At 44.3% G+C, this 17,965-nt stretch overlaps 1 protein-coding gene across 1 annotated transcript in view; it reads left to right on the forward strand.

Moving 5' to 3' along the window:
- The window catches only part of LOC119954759 (cadherin-related family member 3-like), a 103,772-nt gene that overhangs the window by 43,052 nt on the left and 42,755 nt on the right, over positions 1-17,965 (forward strand). The window contains exons 4-8 of the mRNA XM_038780302.1: positions 4,910-5,004; positions 7,989-8,086; positions 8,181-8,285; positions 9,987-10,135; positions 11,226-11,415. Coding sequence (XP_038636230.1) covers positions 4,910-5,004; positions 7,989-8,086; positions 8,181-8,285; positions 9,987-10,135; positions 11,226-11,415 — 637 coding nt within the window. The remainder of the gene's footprint in view (positions 1-4,909; positions 5,005-7,988; positions 8,087-8,180; positions 8,286-9,986; positions 10,136-11,225; positions 11,416-17,965) is intronic.

Below are 17,965 nucleotides of genomic sequence, written 5' to 3' on the forward strand. Positions count from 1 at the left end.
CGCTGCCGTCATGAACATGGCGCCAAAGCTTCATTTGTGGCTTGTGGGGAGCGGAGAGGGGAGTGAGCACCACGGCCGTGATCGGGAGGGGACTGGCTCGCGATCGGTGCCCATCGATCATTGGGCCGGCGTCTCCAAGGGGTGCACTCTTTCCCCTCCGCCACCCCGCAAGATCAAGCCGCCACGTCTTGCGGGGCAGCGGAGGGGAAGACGGCAACCGCGCATGCGCGGCTGACGTCACTTAGGCGCTGCCGTCGCGTCATTCTCAGTGCGCTGCCTTGACGCAAGCGTCAAGGCCCGGCGGCCGAGTTTCTCACAACGCCGCTCCTAGCCCCCTGGGTGCGAGGAGCGGCCACCGACGCCGTCGTGAAACTCAACCGAGTTCACGACGGCCTTCCCGATGCCGCACGGGAGCGGAGAATCGCGCCCTAACTCTGAGAACCTCAACAGCTGACTGCTTAATCCCCTGTCCCCTCACATCAACTACATCATCTTACTGAGCTGAACACAATGTTTCTAATTATCTATTCCCCAGGGAACCCTCTTAATATAAATAAAAGTCAATTAGCCCAAACTTTTATGATGCTTTAATTGCACCTCTGTCTCCAAAAAGCCTAGCTGTATTTCAAACCAGGATTGCAGCAGTCACATACTACCTTAGGCTTTTAACCCTTACTGCACCAAATACATATAATACAGTAAATAGGAAATTCCTACATTCATCACAGTGCACTGTCCCACGCATGCACAGAACGTGAATGACAATACTTCGCTGAACCGAGCTGACAGTACACCTCTCCGCTCATGTAAATGACATCAGTATGCAAATCAAAGTAATTCTGAGTTCCTATTTTGCAATATAATAATCATTTATTGTCACAAGTATGAAGGTACTGTGAAAAGCCCCTAGTCGACACATTCCGGCGCCTGTTCGGGTAAGCTGGTATGGGAATTAAATCCTGCTGCTGGCCTTGTTCTGCATTACAAACCAACTGTCTAGCCCACTGAGCTAAACTGGCCCATATAATATATGTGTCCATTTATTATATTTTTGCAACCGTAACCATATTATTGCTTCAATGTCATTTGCAATTGAATATTGAGATAATTGTCACAAATCAAATCTTGAATTGTTTTCAGAGAGGTTGACTTCCCTGGCGATCAAAGAATTGTAGGAAGGTGCTGACTACATATGGCTGGAGATTGACAAGTAAAAGCTTGAAATACAAACAGATGAATTTAATTACAAAAGATTTATGACAATGTTGTGTCTCCCATAACTGCACTATGCATAGGATAGAATTATTGGTGAAGAGCAAAATATATCTGAGCTTTATGCTCAATAAATCCTAATACAACACCTTGACTGCATTCGCCTGTTATAATCCAATGTTGAAAATGCTCTGTTCCCAAGTTTTACACTGATCATTTAGGCTCTTCTTTCAATAAACAATATATTGAACAGGCAATTTGCAAGGTTTGTGTGAATTGTAGGTGCAAATATGAAAGATTATCTGAGTTATTAAATCATTATTGATCACAAACTCCCTCTGTACATATATTTATGTATAAACCCCAACAGTTTGTGCTCAGTAAGAGAGATGCCTTTACTTAATAGTTCAGACAATCTTTTATAGTTACTCCTAAATATACTATTACAATTTCCAGCAATATATAAATTTGAGAATCCTGCTTTGGCAACCAGCTAATGTAACAGCCCATTGACAGATCGTGTGATGTGACCCCAGACAAATTTGGAGCTACTTAAAATATTCCACCATATATTTATTGCATGAAATACTTACTGGGAATAGACAGAGCTTGTGATATATCGGTGCCTTCTGGAACATGCAGTCTTTATCTGCTCGTGGGTTTAAAAAAAGACAGTCGCAAGTATTCTCCATTTTGAATTATTACAATGTAAAGTAATTTAAGTAAATATTTCCATCAATTAATTTGATGTTTATTGTTTAACATTGGTCAACTGTCATGTTAATGTAAGTAAACCCCAATTATTTCACAAACTATCAGGCAGAAACAAATTTAGAATTATGAAAATGTATTTTTATTATAAAACACAGCTGTGATTATTTGACCGTCGCCATTTTTAGTCTTGGCCACTGCGGACTCTGTCGCTCATTATGATCGTGATGTGGAGCTGCTGCCGCTGGACTGGGGTGGACACAATAAGATGTCTCACAACACTAGATTAAAGTCCAACAGGTTTATTTGAAATCACAAGCTTTCGGAGCATTGCTCCTTCATCAGGTGAACTTTGGGACTTTAACCTGGTGTTGTGAGACTTCTTTCTGTGCTCATTATGATGTAAGGGAGTAACAGAATCAACTATGTTTGCCTGGCATTGGCTGCAAATGCCACATTTTATGAAAGGGAGATCGTGTTTAAACAAGTTATCAGGGTTTCCTGAGGATGTAGCTGATAAGGTAAATGAAGGGGAACTAGTAGATGTACGAAATTTGGATTTCATTGAGTCTATTAATGGCTGAGATAGACAGACTCGGAGAATTGAGCGATATGGGGAACAGGCAGGAAAGTACAGCCAAGGCAAAAGATCAGCCATGATTGAATTGAATGGTAGAACCGGCTTGAGGGCCTGTATGGTTGACCCCGTTTATAAAAATCTTTATTGTCACAAGGAGGCTTACATGAACACTGCAATGAAGTTACTGTGAAAAGCCCCTAGTTGTCACATTCCGGCGCCTGTTCCCACCCGTTGTGGGTAGGGTCACTTTTTGGCAAATCTGCATATTAGAGCACAACACTTTAATATGCATTTCCCTGAGGTAACAAAGTCCTTGGGATCTATCCTCTTCTCGGATGAGCGCCATTCGGTACTTATCTCCAAAAGGAATGGCACGCTTGGTCTCCCAGGGGATTGGAGGCTCCCTGGTTACATGCCCTCTGGGCAGGGTGATACCCTGGCACTGCTGGGGCAACCTGGGCATCCTGGTACTGCCAGCTTGGCACCTTGGCACTGACAAGGTGACCAGGTGGCATCTATTGCGTGCCGGTGATCGGGCAGGGTGATGCCCAGTGGGGGGTGTGGAGGGGGGGGGGGGTGTTGGAGTGAGGGGGGAGAAGTGGGGGAAGGGTCCGGGGTCCCCCTTACAGTGAGTTGGGGCTTTGGGTGGGGTTCGGGAGTCGTGTCGGGGGCTGAAGAGATCGGGACGCCATTTAGAAATGGTGTCCCGATCTCTCCCTGCAGTGAGGAGTTTCGGCGAGTGGGGCACCTCAGTGCAGGAAACGGGACTAAGTGCAGCCTTAGCTGTGCGTTCCCCACTGAGACCCCATATCTAACCGGAGTCACGTTAGATAGCCTTGTGATTCTCGGCATGCGAGCGCTGGGAAACATGCAGCTAAACGTGCTCCCTATGGGACATTTGGTGAAATTGAACCCATGGAAACATTAACGTTTCTGGAAATCATTTAAGTCGCTGGCCAGGCCAGGCTAGGCCAGCATTTATTGCCCATCCCTGGTTGCCCTTCAGAAGATGGTGGTGAACTGCCTTCTTGAACAGCTGCAGTTTATGTGGTGTAGTTATACTCGCAGTGATGTTAGGGAGGGAGTTCCAGGAATCTGGCTGGAATTCTCTGACCGTTCACTTCATCGGGATTCTCTGGTCCTGCTGGCCACGCATCCCCTCCAGTGGGTTTCCCAACAGCATGGGATGACTTCATTTGGAATTTTGCCGCCGAGAAACACGTGGACGATGGGCCAGAGAATACCGTCCTTTAGCCCAGAACCGACAATTTCAATTCCCAGTCAGGATTGTGAGTGGAAATATATCACTGTCCCCTCACTGTTACTGGGTTCTTCCTGGGCATGAACCTGATCGCGCCATCGAGGATGTCCCAGGAAGATCACGTTCTGAAATCTCGCCGGCGCAAATCCCGTTTTTGGTTTCTCACAAAATTTAGCGGCCATCATGGAATTTATTGCCGTGGCTAACGGGTCCGTCTATACATCAACGATTTACTATAATAGCATTTCCTTGCTTTTCAAGGGCACTTCTGAATTCTTTTCTTGTTCAAACCTTTAAATAATTCCCTCTTAAATGTCTTGATGTACTTAATAGTCACTTATGGTAATGCATTCTATATTCTAATAAAGTTACAGATATCAAAAGATATCTACCTCTGATATCAATTCTAAATTTACAAGCCCTTGATAGTTTGACTTTCAGGCACTTCGGTATTTTGAAAACTCCTGGCAGGTTTCCCATATTTACAAAGTCACTGTATATTAACACAGTATGCTGCGAGTATATGTAATCAGGGTATGTTCCAGGTTTTTAAAATGTATCAATCCAGTTTATGGGAAAGGTGAATGGTGCATTGTCACCAGATCCTCTCCGTCTCTGCCATTGAACCTGCCACCAACAAAATAAAGAGCCCACTCCAAATGGAATTGAAAGAATCCCAACAGCTAAATCAAGAAGAACGGTGGCACAGTAGTTAGCACTGCTGCCTCACAGAGCCAGGGACCCTGGTTCAGTTCCGCACTCAGGTGACTTTGTGGAGCTTACACTTTTTCCCCGTGTCTGCGTGGGTTTCCTCCGGTTTCCTCCCACAGTCCAAAGATGTGCAGGTTAGGTGGATTGGCCATGCTAAATTGCCCTTTAGTTTAGGTTAGGTTAAGGGTTTATTGGGGTGCGGTGGGGGAGTGGGCTTGGGTGGAGTGCTCTTGCAGGGGGTTGGTGCAGACACGATGGGCCAAATGGCCTCCTTCTGCACTTAAGGGGTTCTATGTTACTAAAATTTCAACTTGGGCATCACTTTGTTGAATGTGGTATTTTCATCTATAAGAACCATTATTCTAATAGGTCCATCAATAATTGTATACATAATATCACATCAGTATGCTCATTTATTTTGTGTTACTTCACAGCTATATATATTGACTTTTTGGAGAATTTAGCAGTTGGTGCAATGATATACGAAGTTCAAGCAACTGATCCTGATAGGGATGACAACATTCTCTCTGTAAGTGACTTCCTAAATTGATGAACACAAGTTGAAACAACTTAAGAGGGCACTCAGTAATACTGTGCTGACTCAATGTTATCATAATTACACAGCTCTTCTTTGGAGCTCCTTCTGCTCTAGCTAATGCTCTCTAATCACAAAGCTTAACAGCATGATCGTATTGAACAGTGACGTAGGTTCGAGGGATCATACGGCCTACTCCAGTTCCTATTTGTTATGGTCTAATGGTCATGCAAAAGAAGGAGTAGGCTATTCAGCCCCTCAAGCCAACTTCACCATTCAATAGGATCATGGCTGATCCAATTGTGGTCTTAAATCCACATCCCTTACATCCAGTAACCTTTGAATCCCTTGTTATAGAATCATAGAGTTTACAGTGCAGAAGGAAGCCATTCAGCCCATAGAGTCTGTTCTGGCCCTCGGAAAGAGCACCCTACTTAAGCCCACACTACCCGATCCCCGTAACCCAGTAACTCTGCCTCACATTTTTGGACACTAACGGCCATTTATCATGGCCAATCCACCTAACCTGCACATCTTTGCACTGTGGGAGGAAACTGGAGCACCCGGAGGAAACCCACGCAGATACGGGGAGAACGCGCAGACTCCGCACAGACAGTTACCCAAGGCCGGAATTGAACCCCGGTCCCTGGAGCTGCAAGGCAGCAGTGTTAACCACTGTGCCACTGTGCAGTTATTCGAGGACCTATCTACCTCGGCCATAAAAATACCTATTGATCCTGCCTCCACCGATTTCTGGGGAAGAGAGTTCCAAAAATTCACAACCCTCAGAAAAACCTCCTCCTCAAGTCCATCTTAAATGGACTTTATTCTGTACCCTAGTTCTCGTCTCTCCCACGAGGAGAAACATCCTTTCAGCAACCAGCCCCCTCAGGATTTCATATGTTTCACTCAGATCACTTCTCATTCTTCTAAACTTCAATGGATACAGGCCCAGGTTGCCCAACTTTGCCTTGTAAGATGAAACCCCCCAATCCCACGTGTCAGTCGAATGAACCTGCTCTAACTGCTTCTCACAAATTTAGATTCTTTCTTAAATAAAGAGACCACAAAGAAAAAATGAAAAAAAAACAATTTTACTTCGAGCTTCCATTTCAGTGAGGAGGCTTCAGGCTAATCTACATCCAACAACCTGCTCTAAGGAATCTGCACACATTTTGACAGCTAATACAAATTCCACCACAGCAGCTGAGCTAATCCGCAAAATTCAAAAGCAATCAACAACATTCTAAAAAAGAAGTCAATTTTCCCTATCTCCCAATAATAGAACCTTTAAAAAAAATCCAGGATCCGGATTCCTATCTTTGCCCTGGGCCTTATCCTATCTGCACACAAAATCTTATTGAAATCCATCTATTAGTTTTGAGATACATTGTATTGAGGCAAAGAGGCAAACAAATAGAGATGAGAATCTAACTAAAAGTAGCAATTTGCATTTTTCTCCTTTTTTTTGAAAGGTGGGGTTACATGTTGGGGTATTGATGGAGCAGTGCTTGCATCCCAGATTACCCCACCTATGTGACAATCGTTTTACTTGCAAGATGACATTGCAATTGTTGGTGGAGCGTGGAGAAAGGAGCATCACATTCAGAGCTGACCTTGCCCGTATCAAGCTTTCCTTGCATGCTCTTATTGCTGGATAATGAAGGGAAGGAACCCGCTCTGCAGACTAGAACACTGCACTAATTGTATCACTGTCAATCCAGTTGAGATCAACCAATTTAGCACAAAGCCTGTATTCTCTCCCTGGTCTCTGAGACCCAGGACCGCACTGCAAAGTGCTTTTGCCCCTGCTGGGGTAGCGGAGTTACATAATTGAATGTTTATCAAAACAAGTCACTAAACATAAAGCCAATCTCAAAGGCAGAGGTTCACATCAAAATAGGCTTGACTGGGTACTTTGTGAAAATGTTCTGTAGGAACCAATTGTCAACAAAGCAACTTCCTATTTTTATTTTAAAGGATTATTTGAGATAATATTACCATTAAGTTTTTGTGACTGAAAAGAAGGATGAAATGCAAAATATATTCAATAACAAGTGAACATTTTTAAAGTATTACCCTTCTATTTTTCTGGAATGAAAGATGGATATATGTTGCAAATTCATTTTTTCTTGTCTATTTTCAAATTTAAAATGCTATCTTGTCATGTGTAAATCCAGTAACTGAAGTATTGGAACAATCAACGACATTGACATATAGCAATGGCTATAAGAAAGTGATAATTGTCATACAATAAATACAAAGAAGTTCAGAAAAGGACGTCAGCACAGTGGTTAACATTGCCGCCTCACAGCGCCAGGGACCCGGGTTCATTTGTGACCTTGGGTGACTGTGTGGAGTTTGCGAGTTTTCTCCGTGTTTGCAGGTTTCCTCCAGGGTGCTCCACTTTCCCCCCACAGTCCAAAGGTGTGCAGGTTAGGTGGATTGGCCACGCTAAATTGCCCCTTAGTGTCTAAAAATGAAAGGTTAGATGGGATTATGGGGATGCTGTGGGTTGTTTCTTCGGAGGGTCAGTGCAGATTTGATGGGCCGAATGGTCTCCTTCTGCACTGTAGGAATTCTATGATTCTAAATTATGCACATTGAACGGAAGTGGTATTGTGCACCTTCAGAGACTTGTGGTTTGGCTGGTCCTTGATTAATCTCTTGGAATATTTTCTAAAGCGTTTTGTACAGCTCGTCACATTCTTCAGGCTTTTTCAATGCCCAGTTTCATGAAACATTTGGGATACTTCAGCTTCTGGAACCCAGTCAGTGGCTCCTACTTGGTCCCATGAGGGCTGCTTCAGTGGTATTGCTAGGCCAGAGCCCCCTACATAATACTAAGTGTGAATGTGTGCAAGAAGGAGTGAAAATAAGAGTAAGAGAGATTTCAAACATCATCTCTTTACATTTTTAGAAAAGAGGACACACTGGCTCATTCCAGAAGGTAACTAAGTGCCTTGGCTTTATTTCAGTTTTCAGTGAACTCTTCCATGGTTACTATGAATTCCAATGGGAAAACTGGAGCAATTCTTGCAGCAAAAACATTTGATTATGAGAAAGATTTTCACAGGTACACTTATTTTCCTTTCCCTTTCAAAATGATCTCATTGTTAATTCATTCGCCATTGACTATATGCATTACTGATTTATATATTCTGTCACAGCTTCAATGTGTTAGTGACAGTGAAGGATGCAACAGGCAATAGCGTCTCTGGGATTGTGGTGGTTAACTTAATTAACGTGAATGACAACCAGCCTGTCTTTAAGCAGTAAGTATAGAAATATTCTTTTTTCCCTTCGATCTCAAGTGAATGCCAAGATTCACTGAAGACCTGTTGTCAATTTGTAGAAAGAGGGCAATGAAAATAAAAAGGTTAACAGCTACGACCCTATTCCATAATAAAACAAGAAGATGGTGGATATGCACAGGAGGCAGTCCAGAGAAGGTTCATTAGGTTGATCCTGGGTAGGGAGGGATTTTTCTTATGAGGAGAGGTTGAGTAAGTTGGGCCTGTACTCATTGGAATTCAGAAGAATGAGAGGTGACCTTTATTGAGACATATAGGATTCACGGGGGGCTTGGCAGGGCAGATGCTGAGAGGTTGTTTCCCCCTGTGGGAGTCTAGGACCAGAGGGCATAATCTCAGAGTGATGGGGTCGCCTATTTAAGACAGATGAGGAGGGATTTCCTCCTAGAGGTAGTGAATCAATGGAATTCTTTACCGTAGAGAGCTGTAGTGGCTGGGTCATCAAATATGTTCAAGGCTGAGATAGATCTTTAATCAGTAAGGGAATCAAGGGTTGTGGGGATAAAGCAGGAAATAAGAGTTGAGAATTATCACATCATTGAATGGTAGAGCAAACTCGATGGGCTGAATGGCCTACTTCTGTTCCCAGGTCTTATGGTCACAGGTCAATTAGTGATGATGAAAAGGGGATGCTAACTAGTCCTAACCAATAAGTTCTGAGAAGAGAGAAACTTTAGAACATTAAACTTTCTTTCCCTTTAAATTGGTGAGCTGCATATTTCCATTAATAGTTATTTGTAGTTCAGATTTCTTTCAGTTAAAAAAAAATCATTCTTGGGACATTGGCATTGCTGGGAAGTCTGGCATTTGTTGCTCATCCCTAATTACCCTGGGAGTGGTGATGCTCTTTTTCCTGAACTGCTGGTGACAGGTTTTGCTGCAACTGGATGGCTTACTAGATCACTTCAGAGGGCAGTTAAGAGTAAACCATATTGGTGTGAAATTGGGAAGGACAAGGCGTTTCCATCTCGAACAGATGCTGATCAATCACTTGGCTTTTTCCAACAATCCGAGAGCTTCACGGTCACTTTTATTAATGTCCGCTTTTGATTTCCAAATTTCTAAAATTATGCTGAAATAAAATTCTTCAGCCTCCTTAATGGGATTTATGTTCATGTGCTCTGAATTATTTGTCCTGCAGTATCATCACCACTGCATCGTACCTCATTTACAACTTCTCCTTTGATTATGAAAAATTACTTCAGAAAATGTATGGTTTCATGATTACCTTTTGGTTACAAGTTCAGGCAATTAGATTCACTGGTATTGCTGCTACTATTACTATTTTGGACAAAGTGGTTAGGATAAAACCATTCCAGTTTATAAAAGAATCAAGAACAAGGGGGCACAAGTTTAAAGTGATTTGGAAAATAAACAAATGTGATGTGAGAAAACCTTTTTCATACAGCGAGTGGTTTGAGTCTGGTATACACTGCTTGAAAAAGTGTGTTGGAGGCAGATTCAATTGAGGCATTCGGGAGGATTATTTGAATTGAAACAATGTGCAGGGGTTCAGGGACAAGGCAGGTGAGTGGCACTAAATCAGGAGCCAGTGCTGACACACTGGGCTGAATGGCCTCCTTCTGCACCGTAACAATTCTGTGATACTAAATTGGCACTCTGCGTGCCAGCTGCTGTTATAGCCCTTGTTATCTGTTCCAGAAATAAAACAACATTTGAAATAGCGGAAGAAAAGCCCCCAAGTTCAGTCATTGGAAAGGTTACGGCCTACGATTCTGATGACGATGGCGCATCAAGCAGCTTGATTTATGCTATGAGCTCTGCAAACCGATACATCACCATTAACTCGGGTATGTGAAATAAAAGTCAACCTTTAGCGATTAATTTAGCCTGGTATTTTTTTTGTGTGCAATGCATACAAGTATTCAAATACAAAATTTGTATGCATGTCTTCCTTAATCATAGGCGACATATTCATGCCTAAATCAGTTTATCTTTTCTAAATCCCATCAAAGAATCTGTATGGATTCTTTGGTTTCCCTATCCGCCATAACATGCCCAGATGGAAGATCCCATGGGAAATTCACGTGGGCGTAAAACCAATTTTTGGACTGCGACCGAATTCCCTCCTGCGCCCTCCATTGAACCCACTGGCGGATCCATAGGAGAACTCTGCCCACTGTCAATTGATCCGTGGAATATACAACAATATGCAGAACACTGTTAAGCGAGAATTTCTTGTATCTTTCTAATCCTTTCTTTCCTCATGTACTCATTTGAATTCCTTTTGAAAGTATCTAAACTCTTTGTTTTAACCACTTCCTGGTCAAGTTCAATATTGTGACCACTCTGAATAAACAAATCTTTCTTAATTTTATTATTGGATTCTTTAGTAACTATCTTATATTTATGGTCCAACAAGTGGAAGTATTCTCTTCACGTTTAAAATTAAGAAGGAATTGGACAGGGTGAAGAACTCTATCAGGGCTTCTTCTAAAGAAGTATTCAACCTGTTCAATCTTGGATAGCTGTAATCGCTCAGGTCTAGTACCATCCTTGTGAATCGGTTTTGCACTTTTGACAATTCTTCTCGCTCCATTATACTCACCAAGCCGAAAGGCAAAGTGTTTTCCGTTATCTCGTCTCTTTCCTTGTTAATTTTCATCCCAGTTTTCCTGAGCGGATTGACTCCTTGCTGGAATGCATTTTCAAATGTAACAGCAGCCCTCCCGTAACCAACACGCTCACGCTTGAGTGATAACTGGCACTGGAATGAGGGAGGGGAATGGAGTCCCAGTTGTGTTTGATCCTGCCTTGACCTGGTGCTCCAAAGGTTTCCAGCAGGGGTCACTATTACTAATTTTTACAATGCAAAAATATTTAGAAGTCTATAAAAGCCAAATCCTAACCTAAGTGCGGTCTGCTGGTTTTCTACTGCAGTTACAGGTGAGCTGATCGTATCGGCTATAATTGACAGAGACAATGGACCCTTCAGGAATGTTCCAACCCAAGAGTTTGAAGTTGTTGCTAAAGACAGCCCTTCTGGAGGACATACGGCTTCGCTGACAGTAATAGTCATCATAAAAGACATCAATGATAACCAGCCCTTCTGTTTCCCGCATACACACAGGTGCCTTGTTAATCAACTATTTTGTTTCTGTAAAACCAAAACGATTAAACTAGGTGACGTTACATTCCATTGTACAATGGAGGACTGGCCATTTATCGGGGGAGATTTGTTATGTGTGCTGTGCGGCAAGACTGGAATGGAATTCCAGCTAAATTGATGACTTTGACCTAATATACTGAATGGAGTAGGCTTGTATTGAAGGGCGAGATACAGAGGAGGACTGGTGTCAGTCTGGATTTGAAGCACCTCCCTACCTGTGTGGCATAATAATAATCTTTATTGGCACAAGTCGGCTACATACACACCGCAATGGAGTTACTGTGAAAATCCCCTCGTCGCCACATTCCGGCGCCTGTTTCGGTACACTGAGGGAGAATTAAGAATGTCCAATTCACCTAACAAGCATGTCTTTCGGGACTTGTGGGAGGAAACTGGAGCACCCAGAGGAAACCCACGCAGACGCGGGGAGGAATTGCAGACTCCGCACAGTCAGTGACCCAAACCGAAAATCGAATCTGAGACTTTGGCGCTGTGAAGCAACAGTGCTAACCACTGTGCTACCGTGTCGCCCTTGTAGGAACACTGGAAAAGTGAAAAAATACACACACTTCACATTTCAAAAGTATTGTAGTCAGTTAAAAGTCCAAATTGAGCAGATTATTACATACTCAGGCTTGTTCTGTTCCACTTTGCACGGCGGCTTGTGGTGCTGAGGAGCTGAACACCTGCTGTGTTTGTAAAGGCCATTGAAATTATTCAGACTAAAACCACATAATACCTGAATGATGCTTCAAATCTCTCTGTATCCTTAGAAAATATGCATTAGCTGACAGCTTGTTTAGTCATGTTGGGTTTTGAAAATGGATAATACCAGCAGCTTATATGCTATCTTTTTGGTTTGACCAGTGTGCAGTTAATGCCTCGTTGAAGTTTCACCCAATCTCTGATGGCTAACTGCTTGTCAATAACACCCCAATTATCTAGAACCTCAATAGCTTCCATTGATAGGCAACCTGGCATAACATTGTTCTGGTTTTGAGGAAGTGGAGACAGCAGATGCAGTAACTTTTCAATAACTTAACAAATAGTGGGCGCGATTCAACGGGGGGAAAAAAGGTCTGCATTTGGACAAGTTTAGCGGGCTGTTTCCCGATGGCTGCAACCCTGAGAAACATTCTGATATTCAATGCCACCTTGCTGGGTTTTATAGGCCTTTTGTAGCCCCTTCCAGGTGACACTTTAGTCATTCCCTGTGCAGGAGGGCTACTCACGGATCGGGCCGCCATTTTTAAAGATGATCTTCCAACCCCCCCCCCCCCCCCCCCCCCACCCCCACCCCTCCCGCTTACCCCACCTCTTAAGGGCACAGCACCCTGGGCCAGTCCCCTGGCACAGCCACCCTGGCACCCAGACATTTTGGCACTGCCAACCTGGCACCCCAGCAGTGCCCTGCCAGCTTGGAAGTGCCACCCAGGTACCCTGGCATGCTGGCATTGCCAGGGTGCCAGGCTGACAGTGCCAAGGTTGCGGGTGCCATGGGAGTGCTTTGCCCAGCGTCTGACCACGTGGGCATCTCCAATGGCCTGGGAGACCTTTCCAGGTGCCATTACAATTGGACCACATTTGTCTGGATCAGTACTAAATGGCACCCTGTTGAGGCCTCGCTGGGGAGGCCGTTAGTTTCTACCCAGTATCTTTACATTGCCACCATAAATACTGCCCAACATAATCCAACCTAGACATTTTCATGGGAATGGTGTATAATTCAGGAGGGAAGCAGTTATAGAATTTTGCACTCACCTGGAGTCAGGCCTCAAATCTATATTAAATGACAGTCATAGCTCTTTCAATGGCTGCCCTGTGGCTGTTGGGTTGCATTTTTTGTCACCAGCTCTTTCTAGGCAACAAAAGAATATGTTCAATCAATTCTCACAGCCAGCAGAGGGCAGAATTGAAGGAAATGGGAGTTGTCAGATGGTTTTAGGGTTGGAGGGAGTTATGGAAATCAGAAGTGGTCGAGATCACGGAAGTATTTGAAAATAAGGATTGTCATGTTACTATGACGATATAATCCTTGGACTCATTTACTGTACAAAACCCAAGGCACCAATCACTCAGAAGGGATTGGGTAAACACATTGCAGGTTCATTTAATAAGATGAGGCACATGAGAGCAATCTTATACTGTTGTATACCCCGGAGACATTGGGAGCTGTGTCTGTGCTCTGCTCAAAGCAAAAACGAAACTAAGACTGGATCACATGACACATTTCCCTTCTAGCGATATCATGCTGATATTCCTTAAAGTTATATTACAACAATTATGAGAATGTTAAAACTGAATCCTGAGTAGTCGAGGAGCCAACATAGGTCAGCAAACCCAGAGATGAAGGGTGAAATAGACATGTAAGTTAGGATATGATCGTAGCCCTTTTACAGCTTATGAGTCTGGACTTTCCATCCCTTTATTCCCCACGCATGATTGGATAGTTACCAGGAGCATTGCTAATTTAACTTAACTTGCAGACTCTGGAGACTTCCAGCGTCCCGGACAGCTACATCTGCAGAAATTGCACCCAACTGGGGCTCCCCACAGTCCGCATGGTTCAGTTGGAGCAGCAGTTGGATGCAGTTAGGAGCATGCAGGTGGCGGAAAGCGTCATAGATAGCAGTTATATAGATGTGGTCACATCCAAGATGCAGGCAGAGAGATGGCTGAGCATCAGAAAGGGCAGGTAGTCAGTGCAGGAATCCTCTGTGGTTGTCCCCCTCTCGAACAGGTATACCGCTTTGGATATTGTTGGGGTGAATAGCCTAGCAGGGGAAAATAGCAGCAGCCAGAGCAGTGGCTCCACGGCTCGCTCTGATGTTTAGCGGGGAGGGTCAAAGCGCAGAAGAGCAATAGTCATAGGGGACTCTATAGTCAGGGATACAGATAGGCACTTCTGTGGACATGAAGGAGGGTGGTAAGTTGCCTCCTGGTGCCAGTGTCCAGGATGTCTCAGAAGGGGTTGTGGGCATCCTCAAGGGGGAGGGCAAACAGGCAGAGGTCGTGGTACATATTGGTACTAACGACATAGGCAGGAAGGGGGATGAGGTCCTGCAGCAGGAGTTCAGGGAGCTAGGCAGAAAGTTAAAATCTCAGGATTACTCCCTGTGCCACGTGCCAGTAAGGCCAGAAATAGGAAGATAGAGCAGCTAAACACATGGCTAAACAGCTGGTGTAGGAGGGAGGGTTTCCGTTATCTGGACCACTGGGAGCTCTTCCGGGTCAGATGTGACCTGTATAAGAAGGACGGGTTGCATCTAAACTGGAGAGGCAAAAATATCCTGGCCGCGAGGTTTGCTAGTGTCGCACGGGAGGGTTTAAACTAGTATGGTAGGGGGTGGGTACCGGAGCAATAGGTCAGAAGGTGACAAAAGTGAGGGAGAACAAGGAAATAAGACCACTATGGCTCTGAGGAAGAGCAGACTGGGAGATGTTGCTAAAAACAGCGGTACTGGTGGCCTGAAGTGCATATGTTTTAATGCAAGAAGAATAACAGGTAAGGCAGATGAACTCAGAGCTTGGATTAGTATCTGGAACTATGATGTTGTTGCCATTACAGAGACCTAGTTGAGGGAAGGACAGGATTGGCAGCTAAATGTTCCAGGATTTAGTTGTTTCAGGCGGGATAGAGGGGGATGTAAAAGGAATGGAGTAGTTGCGCTACTAGTTAGGACACCTCAGAGGGCAGTGAGGCTATATGGGTAGAGATCAGGAATAAGAAGGGTGCAGTCACAATGTTGGGGGTTTACTACAGGCCTCCCAACAGCCAGCAGGAGATAGAGGTACAGGTAGGCAGACAGATTTTGGAAAGGAGTAAAAGCAACAGGGATGAGAGATTTTAACTTCCCCAATATTGACTGGGACTCACTTAGTGCTAGGAGCTTGGACGGGGCAGAGTTTGTAAGGAGCATCCAGGAGGGCTTCTTAAAACAATATGTAGATAGTCCAACGAGGGAAGAGGCTATACTGGACCTGGTATTGGGGAATGAGTCCGGCCAGGTGGTAGAAGTTTCAGTAGGGGAGCATTTCGGGAACAGTGGCCACAATTCAGTAAGTTTTAAAGTGCTGGTGGACAAGGTTAAGAGTGGTCCTGGGGTGAATGTGCTAAATTGGGGGAAGGTTAATTATAATATTAGGCGGGAACTGAAGAACCTAGATTGGGGGCAGATGTTTGAGGGTAAATCAACATCTGACATGTGAGAGGCTTTCAAATGTCAGTTGAAAGGAATTCAGGACCGGCATGTTCCTGTGAGGAAGAAGGATAAATATGGAAAATTTTGGGAACCTTGGATAACGAGAGATATTGTAGACCTCGTCAAAAAGAAAAAGGAAGCATTTGTCAGGGCTAGAAGGCTGGGAACAGATGAAGCCTGTGTGGAATATAAGGAAAGTAGGATGGAACTTAAGCAAGGGGTCAGGAGGGCTAAAAGGGGTTACAAAAATTCATTGACAAAAAGGGTTACGGAAAATCTCAAGGCTTTTTACACATACATAAAAAGCAAGAGGATAGCCAGGGAAAGGGTTGGCCCACTGAGTAACAGGGGAGGGAATCTATGTGTGGAGCCAGAGGAAATGGGTGAGATACTAAATGAATACTTTGCATCAGTATTTACCAAAGAGAAGGAATTGGTAGATGTTGTGTCTGGAGAAGGGTGTGTAGATAGCCTGGGTCACATTGAGATCCAAAAAGACGAGTTGTTGGGCATCTTGAAAAATATTAAAGTGGATAAGTCCCCAGGGCCTGATGGGATCTACCCCAGAACACTGAAGGAGGCAAGAGAGGAAATTGCTGAGGCCTTGACAGAAATCTTTGGATCCTCACTGTCTTCAGGTGATGTCCCGGAGGACTGGAGAATAGCCAATGTTGTTCCTTTGTTTAAGAAGTGTAGCAAGGATAATCCAGGGAACTACAGGCCGGTGAGCCTTACGTCAGTGGTAGGAAAATTACTGGAGAGAATTCTTCAAGACAGGATCGACTCCCATTTGGAAGCAAGTGGACGTATTAGCAAGAGGCAGCACGGTTTTGTGAAGGGGAGGTCGTGTCTCAATAACTTGATCGAGTTTTTCAAGGTCACAAAGATGATTAGGTAGGTAGGGCAGTGGATGTTGTCTATATGGACTTCAGTAAGGCCTTTGACAAGGTCCCTCATGACGGACTGGTACAAAAGGTGAAGTCACACGGGATCAGAGACGAGCTGGCAAGATGGATACAGAACTGGCTAGGTCATAGAAGGCAGAGAGTAGCAATGGAAGGGTGCTTTTCTGATTGGAGGGCTGTGACCAGTGGTGTTCCGCAGGGATCAGTGCTGGGACCTTTGCTGTTCATAGTATATATAAATGATTTGAAGAAAATGTAACTGGTCTGATTAGTAAGTTTGCAGATGCCGCACAGGTTGGTGGAATTGCAGATAGCGATGAAGACTGTCAGAGGATACAGCAGGATTTAGATTGTTTGGACACTTTGGCGGAGAGATGGCAGATGGAGTTTAATCCGGACAAATGTGAGGTAATGCATTTTGGAAGGTCTAATACAGGTATGGAATATACAGTGAATGGGAGAACCCTCAAGTGTATTGACAGTCAGAGAGATCTAGGTGTACAGGTCCACAGGTCACTGAAAGGGGCAACACTGGCAAGTATAAAAATTGGCAAGTCATATTGCAGCTGTATAGAACCTTAGTTAGGCCACACTTGGAGTATAGTGTTCAATTCTGGTCATCACACTACCAGAAGGATGTGGAGGATTTAGAGAGGGTGCAGAAGAGATTTACCAGGATGTTGCCGGGTATGGAGGGCATTAGCTGTGAGGAGAGGTTGAATAAACTCGGTTTGTTCTCACTGGAACAAAGGAGGTTGAGGGGCGACCTGAGAGAGGTCTATAAAATTATGAGGGGCATAGACAGCGTGGACAGTCAGACGTTTTCTCAGGGTAGAGGGGTCAGTTACTAGGGGGCATAGGTTTAAGGTGTGAGGGGCAAGGTTTAGAGGAGATGTACGAGGCAAGTTTATTACACAGAGGGTAGCGGGTGCCTGGAACTTGCTGCCGGAGGAGGTGGTGGAAGCAGGGACGATAGTGACGTTTAAGGGTCATGTTGACAAATACATGAATAGGATGGGAATAGAGGGATACGGATCCCGGAAGTGTAGAAGATTTTAGCTTAGACGGGCAGCATGGTTGGCACAAGGCCTATTCCTGTGCTGTACTTTTCTTTGCTCTTTGTACCCCACTATCAGCTAAACGTGCCATTGGAATATCAAAGACTGAAAGGGACACAGAATGGCACCATGTGATCACATTATTGACTGCCCTTCGAGGGAGCTAGCCAGGGGATCAAATCTTTCCAAGATCACTGCTGCGGCACCATAAAGTTTGCTGTAGTCACTGTAGGCACACTCATATATATGCTATAAATGAAAGCTCTGTTAATCCAAACGTGGAAGCAAAAATGGGCAGTAGTGAAATTTCAAACTTCACTTCTGGCGGTGAAACCTTGCTTCAATC

This window comes from Scyliorhinus canicula, chromosome 20, assembly GCF_902713615.1.
Source record: "Scyliorhinus canicula chromosome 20, sScyCan1.1, whole genome shotgun sequence".
Lineage (NCBI taxonomy): Eukaryota > Metazoa > Chordata > Chondrichthyes > Carcharhiniformes > Scyliorhinidae > Scyliorhinus > Scyliorhinus canicula.